Here is a 13,332-nt window from a genome sequence, read left to right as displayed (position 1 = left end):
GAACTAGGGAGGGTCATGTCTGAGATGCTTACTCTAATTACATTTCTGCCCCAGACTGAGATTTTTTTAATCTGACCATTGTCTTAGTTGCAGCTTTTCCTCTTGTATCTCAAGGTTATTCCTTCTGCCCATTACAGGAGGCTGTGGGGGTTTGGATAGGGAACAACAGACTTCAGCTCAACTCTAGCAAGACTGGGTGGCTTTGGGCTTTAGGGCCTGCAGGTTCCAGGGACTTAACACCTTGGGTTCTGGATGGGGTGGCACAATCTGGGGGCTCTCCTGGAGTCATGGCTCCTGATCAAAGAGCAGGTGGCAGCTGTGGCCAGGAGGACCTTTGGTTAGCTTCATGTTGTGCACCAGTTGTACCTGTTCTTGGACCAGGAGACTCTGCTCTTAATCACTCGTACCCTGGTCATTTCTCAAATGGATTGCTATAATGTAGTCTACATGGAGCTGGGATGGGATTGGGACATTTGAGGGACCATCTCTCCCTGGTTACATCTACTCATCCCATCAGGTCTGGCAGGAGAGGCACGTTGAGGGTCCTGTGTACAAAGGAGTGTCATATGACAGGACCCAGGAAGAGAGTCTTTTCTGTCATGGTGCCTGCCCTTTGGAACATCAAACCTACTGGGCTTTAGGAAGGCTCTGAGAACATGGTTCTGCCACCAGCTTGAGGGTCTAGGGGTAGTGGAGAGTCTGTCCAATGGCTTTGCTGAGCGTGAGATACCAACTGGATGCCAACACTGATTTTTCTGTTTTTAATGTGTGGTTTTTTTTATTGAGGGTTTGCAGGCTTTTTTATTAATTTGTTCTTTTGTTTTGGGTATCGCTTTAATTGTGAGCTACTCATCTCACCTCAGGGACTCTGGGTGGCTATACAAATTGGATGCATGCATGCATGCATGCATGAATGAATAATGTAGGTATGTAGACAATGTAAGACTTGGCTCTTGATTTCTTGACTTTCAAAGAATGCTTGACTTTCAAAGAAGAATGGGGAAGAAATTAGTTGCTACCGTTATTCCCTTGGGATGTGCTAATTGTATATTCTGCACTAGTTTTTTCCTATCTTCTTGGGGATGGAGGAGGCAGAGCATGAACTTCCCTTGCCTGTTTGCTAGTCAGGTGCTCTCATGGAAAGCTAATTTTGAAGCCTCAATCATGAAAAGAACAGCAAATGTTTCTCTTAGCTTGGGGAGGAATAGAGTAAATGGGATGTGGAACGTCTGCTTAGTGCTAGTCAAGTGTTCTGGTTGGCTACCTTACAGTAACCTGAAGGATGATGATGATGATAACAATAATACAAGGGGGAGGAGCTGGCTACTTATGGGACTATCTCTCCAATTGGTCTGGCAAGGAGAGGCATATTCTGCATGCCGTTAGCTAAGGAGTGTTGGCTAGCCGGGCCCAGGAGGAGATCCTTTTCTGATGTGGCCGTGGCACCCACCCTTTGGAAAGTCATTCCTTCTGAGGCTAAATTAGCCCTGACCCTGCTGGCCTTTCTTAAGACCCTGAAAACTTGGTTTTGCACCCAGGCCTGGGGCCCCGGATATGGGATAGAGCCCATCTTTTGGCTTGTTGGTGGTTATTTCATGATGTTCAGCTATTATGAGTTTTTATTTTTATATTATGCATTTCATCTGTTTTACCTATTTCATTGTAAGCTGCTTGGAGTCACATATGAGAGATGGGCAGCTATATAAATTAAATAAATAAATTTACATGACTGGTTTGTGAATGCACTTTTGTACATGTTCCCCCTCTGCCAGAGGAGAGGAGGAGAAGACCAGAACAAGGAATGGAGGTATGAATAAAATGATGCTACAGTTATCTCATACTGTAGGAGAATGTAATGAAAAACAGGAATGTCCAAAGGTTACAACAAGATCATTCTGGGTCTCCATAAAATAGTAAAATGGGGAACTAGGAACTTTTTGATAAGTAGAATTTTCGTCTAAGTTGTTCCAACATTTTTTACACCAGCTTGGTGGGATTCACTTTAACCTTCATAATCTAAAACTGGGTCTTATAACATACCCAACATTCCATATAATTGCAACCCGCAGCAGATACGGTAGACACAAGCTTGTTTCAGGAAGTGTCTTTGCCCTTTATTGATAAAACCTAGGACCTTCAACAAGTTTTCAGAGGCCTTCAGGTTCCTCTGGAATATATCCTGGAAACATAAATGACAAGCCTGGTCATTTATGGTTTTCCTTCAACAGAAATGTAGAATTTTTGTTGGGAAATAAATATGCACTGAAAATCAATGCCCAAAAAAACTCTTAAAACAATGTCCCCAAAATTTCAGTGCAAGGGAGATAAAAATAAGTGCTTTTTTTTATTTTGTAGATAAATAATGCAGAGCAGGACCTGTCTGTCAGCTGCTATTAACAGTTGCTCCCTTAGAACAGATTGAGTGTATTTCTCACTGCATAATATGAATGCAAGCAGCCACCGGGAAATCAACCCAACTCTTATAGGTATTTGCATCTTCTTCCAGAATCTTTGTCCATCATATACAGTGAAAGGGGGGTATGTCAGAACCAGGACAATTGTTTCAATTCAGTTTGTGTTGCTTGTGTGATGCGGAAACATCCATGGCTTGGAAGAAGAAAGAGAAGTGAATGTGTTTCTCCTTAATTATCATCCTTGAATTATTAGGAATTACCACTAACTTTTACCTGGCTACTAACACTGTTCTAGTTGGACCATGAGCCATTCATTTTCTATCCTAAAACATCAACCATCTTCCCCCATAAATTAAATAATGTAATGCAAACTACAAATAGGTACAAGAGGAGAGAGATGAATTCTACAACACATCACACCTTGAGTGCCTGGGCAATAGTTTCAGATCAATGTGCATCAACATACATAAAAACCAGGCAGAACTTTGACTGCATACGAACAGCCACCATCTTGATTTTTTTGACCACTTCCTGCAGACTCCTGTTTCAGATCCTTGAAGAATAAGAGGAAGGAGTGAAGGCCCTCAATCTTCTACTTTCACCTCTAAGAAAGAATCTGTTTTATAAATGAAGATATAAACTCAGTTCAAATGGGGACTTAAGCCTGCCAGGCCCGTATTTCAAGGTTCTGTTTCAAAAACACCCATTCCTTGGTTCCAGGTGATTGTTCCTAGCTGTGTTATATAGCTGGGCCTCATTCCTCCCTTGAAATTCAAGTATGGCTAAAAAAAGGTTGCATCAAAGTGTTTGAAGATCACAGAAAAAGATAAGAAGCCAATCTAGTAAAATGTCACTGGAATTTAGTGCATGCCTGAAAGAGTTTTTCACTAGAGATGTACATTTTCTCATTGAGAAAAAAGGGGAGCAACTGGTCTGCACATCCATAAACCACTGACAAGCTTTACATCTTTAAGATGAAACTATTCTAACACAAACTTGTAAAGGAAGAAGTTCCATTTACCTCAGCGGAACTTATTTCTGGTTAAAAAAAGAGAAAAAAAAGCAGAAAATTTTACTGTAAGACTGGAGTATGGCTGACAGGTAATCTTGAGCCATAGCTCCATGTTTCAGTTTTACAAATGAAGCCCCACAAAGTCAAGAAGAAGGGGGGAAAAGTGAGCCTACTCCAGATGGCTGGAGCAAAATGTCAAGCTAGCTATGTGAGTTGTTGTCCCCTTTTTAATCTCCACTCCATTAAGCTTTGAAATCATTAAAAGTTCAATAGCAGTCAGTCTGGAAGAGTGACAGAAGTCAAGGGAAGAAGTGTGGGGAAAGTACAGTAAAAATAATTATCCTGTGCATACTTGACAAATATTCATGGCAAAGGTTGGGAAATATAAAGCCGCTCATGCAGAGAGCCACGTTATCTGTCTATTTCAGCAGAAACCATTTGTTCTAATTTATTTCTTTTGAAAACTAGATGAAGAAAGTGTCTGATATAGGAGGAACATCTGCAGCATAATGGATGAAAGCCTGGCACGCACGTCTGCCTGTAAAGGAGGGGTTGGTGTGGTCCCCACTGTGACCCCAACAGATTTCCAGGTCTTATCTGGGCCACCTTGGCTGGCATCTTGCACTGAGACCAAACCACTCCCTTACAGACCAGATAGCACCTAACCTTGAAGTGTTCATGATTGATTCATTCCCCAAACCTCACCCCATAGATCACTCTTAATAAAAACAGTACTTGGGCAACAATTTCTTGCCATGGACAGCTACGTTCTTCTTTGGGGTCCCGCCAATATTTAGCAGAGAGCTTGGTGTTAAAGTTATGTGTTATGCAAACACCAAAAACCAGTCAATGTATTCTGAAAATTAACTCAAAGGGATTAATTTATCTGAAATCAAACCAGGGACTAAACTGGGACTAAACTAGCTCAATTAACTTTTTCATCAGCTAGGCTTCAAAGGGTTAATAACGCAATGCCCGCCAAGGGTGTTCCTGGCTTTTGGCTTTTCCATCCTTATTGAGAAAGCTGGGGATTGAAGCTAGAACCTCTTGCATGAAAAGCATGGGCTTGCTCTGCCATGGGGCCATCATCTCCCCAAAGAAAGGCAAGAGGGGGCCAGCTGGAGAAGGTGGGTATCAGTCCTGCTGTTCCTCATAAGATAATCAAGCCGGCGCTGCCACTGATCTCTTTGGGGATTAAAAGTTTAAAACTCTTTCAGACAGACAGGTTTCACTTGCTTCATCGTGTACGTGCCATTAAAAGAGAATCCACATTTCAGGTCTACCTTTCTTATGACAGTGACTCTTCCTATTTCCCCTCTGCCTTCTAAGATTAGCAATCATGGACTGAAAGCAGCAGTGGTCTGACTGATTACCCATAACAATCGAAACTTGATATAGACAGATTGGACCTTAAATGAAGGAACTGTTGCTTGGCTACTGTCAGTGGAATTCCATCCCCCATGCAGGATTCCTACCAGGATCCAGGATTCTGGATCTGCATGTGCTTCTGAAGTCCTTCACTGAACAGTGCATCAGGCTGCATACATTTGCCCGGAGCAGTTATGTATTTTTTAAAATAATACATTCCCCTTGTTTTGTTTTTAAAAGGGCTGAAAAAGTTAAGCTGCTTCCAGTCATAATATGTGGGTACATCATGTGCGTGTGTCTGCATGGATGGGTCTGGGTGCCTGTGTCTCTATCTCTGAAGCTTCCACAAACAATTGTAATAGCAAGTTGGAATGTCCAGCTGTTTCACTTGTTTCATCATGGTTTAAACAATGGAGTTAGATTTTTGTTGCATTTATTTCTTTACATGAGACACTATGTCTAATGAGAAAAGAATGGGGTAAAAAAATGCAACCAGTGGCTTTGAGGGGAGAAGCAAAAGTGAAGGAGATGGGGCCCTCAAACATTGTAGGAGCAAAGTGAGGGGGAAAAAAACAGTATTAGCTGGAGAAGGAATGACAGGAAGGTTGGCAAGTTTTCCTAAGAGATCCTGCTGTCCTACTAGAGGTGATGGAGAGGCAAAGACACGAGAAAAAGACTTTAAAGACTGGAAGAATTCATCATGCTCCACTAAACCACAGTGGTTTTGACTATGGTTTGCTGGGCAAACTGGTTAACAAGTAGTGCTAAGCCACAAACGATGGCTGTTTCACATTCCGTACTAAGCCAACAGAAAACAAACCATATTATGTTGAGTTTAATGCACATACATTGTAGTCAGGTTCTCCAGGTTGAAGGAGACCAATACCAAAATATTTCAAAAGTTGTCTGCAGATGTTTTTATCCCATATCTCTGCAAGGCTTCCTCAAGTGCTACAGTTTCAGAAGGGAGAACCCAACCACAAGATATACACTGTTCAGTGAATCTGGGTTACCTCTATTCCATTAACTGAATGTTTGAACTCCTCCACTGAATTTTGCTACAGCAGGCATGGGTTAAAGAAAGAATGGATGGCTGATGGATGCAATGTGGCTCAAGGTAAAATATGTTAGACTCAGTCTCAAATCCCCAGCTGCAATCTTAGGAGGAGAATAACGTACTTCACTTTAATGTATCAGTGTAATGTACTTTACTTTCGATTTCTTGGGATAACAATGAATTCTCTTTAACATTGCCATCAATATGGTAACAATTGTACCTGGCTGATAGAAGGACAGCCAGCGCCAAACCAGATGTTGTTGCTCATTAGCCTACCTGGTTAATTTTTATTATGTGTACATGCGTATAAGAAAGATTTTCCAGCCCACCATGGTTTTGAAGGCATGCTAAGGCATAAGGAAAGTGACTGAAATGATAAAGCAGAGGGCAGTGCCCGATTCCTGCCATGAATGCAGTATGGCTCAGGTTCGTACTTGATAAACCAGGTCTCAAAACGGGGTACAATTTGTCCAGCAAGGAAGTCTGCTTCTGAGAGAAGAGCAGAAGGTGCTGCAACAGCTAAGCAGCAACCAAGTAGCTTTACCATTGGGCCATCCTTTCTGGGAGCATCTGTAAGAAGTATATCTAGTCTGATTTCCCCATGAGTGATTCTGGGATGGGAGAACTTCTGCTCCCTTCCCACATTTTCTGGTACTGCTGTTGGGCTACTGCTTAGATAGGATGCTCTGCCCGCTGTATCATCAGGTATCCTCAAGACCACTTCCTGGGTTTGGGTTTCAGGACCCCTGTCAGTATCTTGATGCTAGGACCAGAATTTGGGGCCATTCTTCCTGCTCTAAAGCTGGTCTTGACAGAAAGGACTATGAGCAGAAGAAAAGATGAAGAGGTTCCTTTGCTCATCTTACCTGAAACTTTTTTTCTTTTCTTGAAGAAAGTAAAACAACACTCCCTGTAGAGAGGGTCAGGACAGATATGAGTCTAAGCTATAATTGTCTGTGTGAACAGATGCTGAATTCAAGTCTTTACTGTAAACCGCCCAGAGTCACTCCACAGTGAGATGGGCGGTGACACATTTGAAATATAAATAAATAAAATAAATTTCAAAAGTCCTCTGTTGTGTGACTTTGCCTAACTGTAGGACTCAAAAACATTGAGGGATTATGATTTTTCCATAGTATTTTTCTCAGAGGACTGCTTAAATATTATTTATTCCTTTACACCTTGATATGAGCATTCAGCCCCACTACAGGCTTTAGTTAGCCCAGTTCATAGGTGTGTCCATGAGATACCTAACTAGGCTATGCCACTGACTTTGGTTGACCTCAGAAAGGTAGTCAGGGCCAAATGTGGTTAGTCCTTTGGTGGGAAGCTTCTGGAAGAGCCCAGGACTGGTGATTAGATTGAAGAAACATCTAAGAAAAAGGTGTTACTGTTAAACTCCTTCCTATCATTGCCAAGAAAACAGCACAGACATGCCTGGGAAGTCATGGAGTTTAGTTCAACTTAGAAATTTTACTAAGTTTCCCATCCCATAAAAATGTTAGGATGTTAACTTTGGTCAGATGGTCAGTTCAGGAAAAAACACATCTTCAGTCCAGGTACATTAAGGCATTGATATCCACTTCTGGCATGGCCTACAAAATGTGGGAGATATCAGGAAACAGAGCAAGAAAAAAACCAACCAGGTAAGGACTCAGCATCTCTTTCTTTCACTTTTTGCTCCTCAGCAGTACTTCTGAAAGATGCTTTGCTACAAGAAAGGACAAAGAAGGCAGTGGCAAACTGCTTCCATAATGCTACCACATTCAGAATATCACCAGGAGTCCAGCTTATCTCAAAGGATACTTGACTTTTAAAGGTTTTAATTAGTGGATTCAATAAAGTAGACCTTGTATTAATGTATATATGTATGTATATCAATCTTGGTTGAGTCTGAAAAGCTCATCAGAACTGGTTGGTTCATGGATGCGAAACCTGGAAGAAACACTAGAGCTGTAGGGTAGAATGGAAATTGGGGGGAAAAAAACATTCAGAAAGAAGACAATGTCAATCTGTTTCCATATTGCTGCCAAGAAATTGCACGAATGCATCCATGAGATGTCCAGATAAATGGCCAAAGGCCAACAGGTCTAGAGAGGACAGTGTTGGAAAAATATGTAGCCATGCAATATGAAGTTGGCTTCTTGCCATCATGATCTTGGATTGTCATAACCTCCAGCAAATTTCAAGGATCATCAAATCCAGCTTGTAGTAAATCTCACTGATCTGGTTTAAATGGTAGCAAGTTTGCCTCAGGGAAAACAGGTTGCATGGCTTGCAAACAAAAACAAGATGTGTCGAAGGAGTGTTGATGCATGCTCCTGTCACAGGATAAAAGGCCTCTCTGAAATACCTGAAAGTGTTCATCCTTGCTTCTCCAAGATCAGCCTTTTGAATAATCCAAGAGCTGAGCTACAGTTGACCTTAATTGTACAATTCTATTCTCCAGCATCATGTTTTCTCCCTGGGAACTAACTGACAATGGGGTATGTATGATCTGGATTGTGACCCTAGCCCACACAGCAAGGTAATGGGAAGGCTTTGACCCAGTGTTTCTCAACCTTGGCAGCTTGAAGCTGTGAGGACTTCGACTCCCCAGCTTGCTGGCTGGGGCATTCTGGGAGTTGAAGTCCACACAGCTTCAAGTCGCCAAGGTTGAGAAACACTGCTTTAAACACTTGTTACTTGCTACAGTCCTCATTCAAATTCTTTAATTGTATTGGCATCACCTGGCCAGCCTGGCCTGGGTTCAAAAGCTAACCAGGGCAGAGCCTGCTAAGTGGTCTCTCCCTGGAAACTGACAACGCTTGGATGAGAGGCCACCAGAAAATCACATAGCTGTAGGCTTCATTAGGAAGCCCCTCCATCAAAAAAATAAAAATAAAAAATGCTACTGCAAACATGGATATATTGAAAAAATCACCAGGACTCAACATCAATTTAAAGGATGATTTATCTTTTTTTTTAAAAAAAAAATCTTAACTTTCAAGCTTCCGGTCCTCGCTGAGTGCAAAGAAGAGCTCCCCACTCCCTTTTTTCCCCAAAGAGAAACATACGACTACCTCAACGTTGCTGCTGAATGAATTTCCTTCCCTTATCTGAGAGCATCTTTGTTTTAGGGGGAGAATATTTTTTTCTTCATTTTTAAGATAAACACTTTCATCTCCTTCTGTGGTACTACTCTGCCAGTCCATTACCCAGAAAGTTATAGAACTATTTTAATTTTAAAGTAATAGAGTTGTGCAATGCTTTAGATTGGATTCCCAATCCTGAGCATTTATTTGTTCATTCATTTTATTAAATGTATAAGGTTGCTCAATTCTATAATGACTCTGGGCAGTCTACAAGCAAATCATTCCTAAACTGCAATTAAAACTCCAAATACCTAGAAGATAAAAAAAAATCCTAAAGCAATAAAATAGACATGATCCACCCACCATTCACTCTAACTCAGGGCCTGGGTGGAAACTGACACATTTTCATGGCTCTTTTATACCCAGCTGAGGGGGGAGGCAGACAAATCTCAGGGGGGTGTTGTTCCCTAGTGCCACAACAGAGAAGGTGCACGCATCTTCCACCATCTTTTACTCCAGCAAATGTATCTGGAGCAGAATTAAAGTCCTGAAACAGTTCAGGATTTCAAGGCGTACGACTTGTTTCTCATGGTCTAGGTAGCGTGGCTCAGAGCATTCTGAATCCAAAGGCAAAAGGATGCTTTGGAATATATCTGGATGTATGTTTCTGAAAGTTCTGTAGGAACAGTGGTAATTACATTGAAAAAGGGAGCTTACATCAGGGAAATTAGCATTTTAAAAGTTTTCATCTGTGCCATCTGTGTTTCAGAAACAAAATCAAGATTGTAGTATCAGAGAAGGCGGTAAGTCACTGAAATTGTTAGTACTTGTTTTGATGATGGGGGAAGTAATTTCCTTATATATCTCTTTTCTTTTTTTCTTTTTTCTTCTTTCTCTTTCTTTTTCTCTGCGTTATTTTTATTTTTTATATTTTTCTTTATATTAGTTTTTTATCTTTGTATCTGTAAACTTTAATAAAATTATAAAAAAAGAAATGAAATCAAGATGATATGCATTAAAAGAAATTATAAGGCAATTCAATTAAACATACACTAGGGTAAGATATGTACAAAACTTGCATTGGTTGGAAATGTTTATATTTGATTACAACGTTCTTTACAATTGTTTTAAACCCATAGAAAAATGGAGGATTGGAATATAACATTACTAAAGAAGACCTCAAAGCAGGCAGGATTAGTAACAAGTTGCATATCCCTGAAAGGAATTAATTAGGTTGTGAACTGAAAGAGCGTAGCTTTGAAGGACACCAAACATTTTACCAGGGGGAGAAACAGTTATATTTATATGGCATTAATTACAGAAAAACTACAATTTGAGTGTTTTTCAGGGGAAAAGTGCTGACTTAAATTTCTGGCCTTTTCAGTTAAAAAAGACTTTGTATATATTCTTCCATTAAGATCTTATGTTGGTAGAAGGCATGACTGCAGAAAATCCAATGTTCAATCTTTCATATCTCCAGAACCTCAGTTAGCTGACAGATTCTGGGAGATGAGATTACATCATTAAAGGGGGGGGGGAAATCAAAGTTTTCTTTCTTTATAACAAGCCTAAGCTTGTATGAACCATTCCCAACAAATCTTGCATTGTTCTTCCTAGCCTTCAGCAAGAGAGGAATCTTGACAAGTTATTTTTCAATGTTTAATTGCACCGCTTGTAAGTTTTATAATGCCTTACTTTGTCTCTCTTTCTACTAAGGAGTATTAGCAGAAGCAAACACAAAAGCTGTTCTGGTCCTTTTTAAAATTATAGTCACTCAAAACAAACATGTCACTCTGTAGGTGCCTTTGAACACCTCTCATATGTTACACCTGCTAGTGATATATTTTCTTTTCTTGTTCTTATCATCTAGCCCCCCATACAAATAGTTTTCTCGCAATGATAAACAGAAACGGGCATTCCCCTGAAACAATCACAGCTTTGTGGAAAGCCAATCCCTCATGCGAGATGCACCCTAATAATGTTGGGGAATTTATCTTTAACAGTTACAATGATATTCTGCCTTTCTTCCAAGATGACACCCGTGCCTTTTTCCTCCTTCTCTTTTATGGTGCTGGATGTACTGTAGGTTTACACTTAATTCCCACACTAGGTGTTTGCTTTGCAAAGCAGAAAACAACATGGAAAATGTGGAACCCACTGGGGTATCCAACTGCTCTGAACCTGGAAGATAGAAGACACAAAACCCTGCAATCTTCAAATGTGTTGGATTCCTACTGTCAACACCACTAACTCATCTAGCCATGGGAACAATGGGACAGGAAGTCCAACGTATTTGGAGGGTATCAGATTGGAGAAGGTAACCATATATTTAATACACCACAATGAATCTATCCATCTTATTCACTTGTATTGTCCTTCATTTTTACAAAGACCTATTTCTTTTTCACGTCCATAAATTTCCAGGTAAAGTGTCTGTGGGATGCGTCTGCGTAATAAGGAATCAACATAGAAACTTGATTTACCTTCATAAGTTGCTTTGAACCCTAGTAGGTTCCTCACACTATCAGTCTGGAAGAGGAGCCACATCTGGTGTTGAGTGCTGACAATCAGATCAGGGACGGTTGTACCTGTTAAACTGTCAAGAAAGAAAAACTAAAACAGCTACAGAAGCAACGATCAATTATAGAGGCAGTATTTGAAAAGAATTTGGGGATGGAAGAAACAGTCCCTTCTCAAAGAGAAGAATATATTAAGAAAAGTAAAAGCAATGTTGCTAAAACTATTAACAGAGAGAAGAAGGCCTTTGCTGGGGCCAGCTCTCCGTTACCTGACTTCTTTGCCAAATGTTTGGAGCAAAAAGCAATAGTATTAATTCCTCTAAGCATGGATGCTCAATCTTGCACCCAGGGAGAATAAAGTGGGCTCTACCATTAGATAGACAGTGGTGGCCATTTTACATAGCAGATGCTGGGGTTCATGGGGAATGGATTTTGGAGGACTGGATTCTGCATGCTCCCTCCCACCATTAATTTGCAACTCCCAGACATGGCAGAAAATGCTATTGCCTCATCCTTCAATTGACTTAAATGATACATATGGAACAGAGGAACACAACCTTGTATTCACAACAGCCCTAACTCTTGATCTCTTGAGCCAAGAAATATAATGAGGATGGTGGCAAACCATCGTGGTAATACAGTAGCACCTGCTGCAATTTTTTTAAAAACATCCTCTTGCTCTCACACTCTGTCCCACACTCCCATAAATGGACACACATTGCTAATGTACTTAGATGTTCAAAATCATGTCAACAGTTTAAGGCTTTCTATACCCAGAAGCCAATGCAATAGTTTTAATATTCCACAGTAGAATGTAAGAGCCAAAGATGAGCTACATAGATCTTTTCAAAATATGGCAATGCAAATACGTCCTACACGTAAAATAAAAAACAAACACAAATCACATTAATTAAGACCATCTGCAGAGACTACTACCAGTATATGGCTAGACTAAACTGTAAGTTGTATCACTAGAAACCAGGAGAATCTTTGACTCTGCCACTCCTCATCTCTGTGCAGTTTAGATACTACACTCTGGACTTCACCTTGCCTAATCAACCTTTCACACAGGCACATGTAACAAACTGACATCAATACAAGAAATAACAACCTGATACCTGGGACTTCCTTGATCAGTGTCGTTCTATATCCAGGACTGATGACTCAGGAATGATCGATGTTATATGATTTGACAGTAAGGAAACAGTAGTGAAATTCACCAGGACATGTGAACAGTTCACACAATGAACTTGCTAATCACCCCCAGCAGCCCCTCGTTAACAATTCAGTAGAAGAAAAAACCCTGCCTAATCCCCAGGAAGATACACACAGATGCTGACACCAAAACAAGCAGCCACTCAGTAACCCAACCCCCCCCCCCCAGATCTCTATAAATACCCACAGAAGGGTCACTTCACCCTGGACACAGAGAGAACTGCTCCTGTCTGTGCTCCTGCGCTCTGAAGATGCCGGTCACAGGTGCTGGCGAAATGTTAGGAAACAAGACTTCAAGACCACGGCCACACAGCCCGGAAGACCCACACCAGCCATAGTAGTGAAATTGTCAAAACCTTCATTCAGAGTCCCAGGTCAAAGGATCATCATATAATCTATTGCTCCTAGGCTGACTTTGTTATAGACCAATTCATTCCAAAATAACTCAGCAACACTTATATCAGAGTGAGCAAGTTTGAGGTTCCTGGGATCAATTTTTAGTTTTCATTGTGGGGTCACACGAGATGCCCTTTAGTAGGCTTCTCTGTGTACCCTGCAGCACATTTCTGACAAAACAGGGATTTGTTTTCAGTGGTATGGGTTGAGTGTTCACTCAAAACGTGCTTCTCTTTCCCCCCCTATTTAAGAATGTTGTGTATGATGAAGAGGGATG

The 13,332-nt window shown here is 40.8% G+C and overlaps 1 protein-coding gene across 1 annotated transcript in view; it reads right to left on the bottom strand.

The window, feature by feature from the left end:
* Positions 1-13,332, bottom strand: part of CSMD2 (CUB and Sushi multiple domains 2) — a 611,879-nt gene that overhangs the window by 222,358 nt on the left and 376,189 nt on the right. The window contains exon 12 of the mRNA XM_088153370.1: positions 11,409-11,521. Coding sequence (XP_088009496.1) covers positions 11,409-11,521 — 113 coding nt within the window. The remainder of the gene's footprint in view (positions 1-11,408; positions 11,522-13,332) is intronic.

Source organism: Python bivittatus, unplaced genomic scaffold, assembly GCF_059951505.1.
Source record: "Python bivittatus isolate LINGU-HERP-01145 unplaced genomic scaffold, Pbiv_v1 ctg000040_np1212, whole genome shotgun sequence".
Taxonomy (NCBI): domain Eukaryota; kingdom Metazoa; phylum Chordata; class Lepidosauria; order Squamata; family Pythonidae; genus Python; species Python bivittatus.
This window is presented reverse-complemented; position numbering and strand designations above follow the sequence as displayed.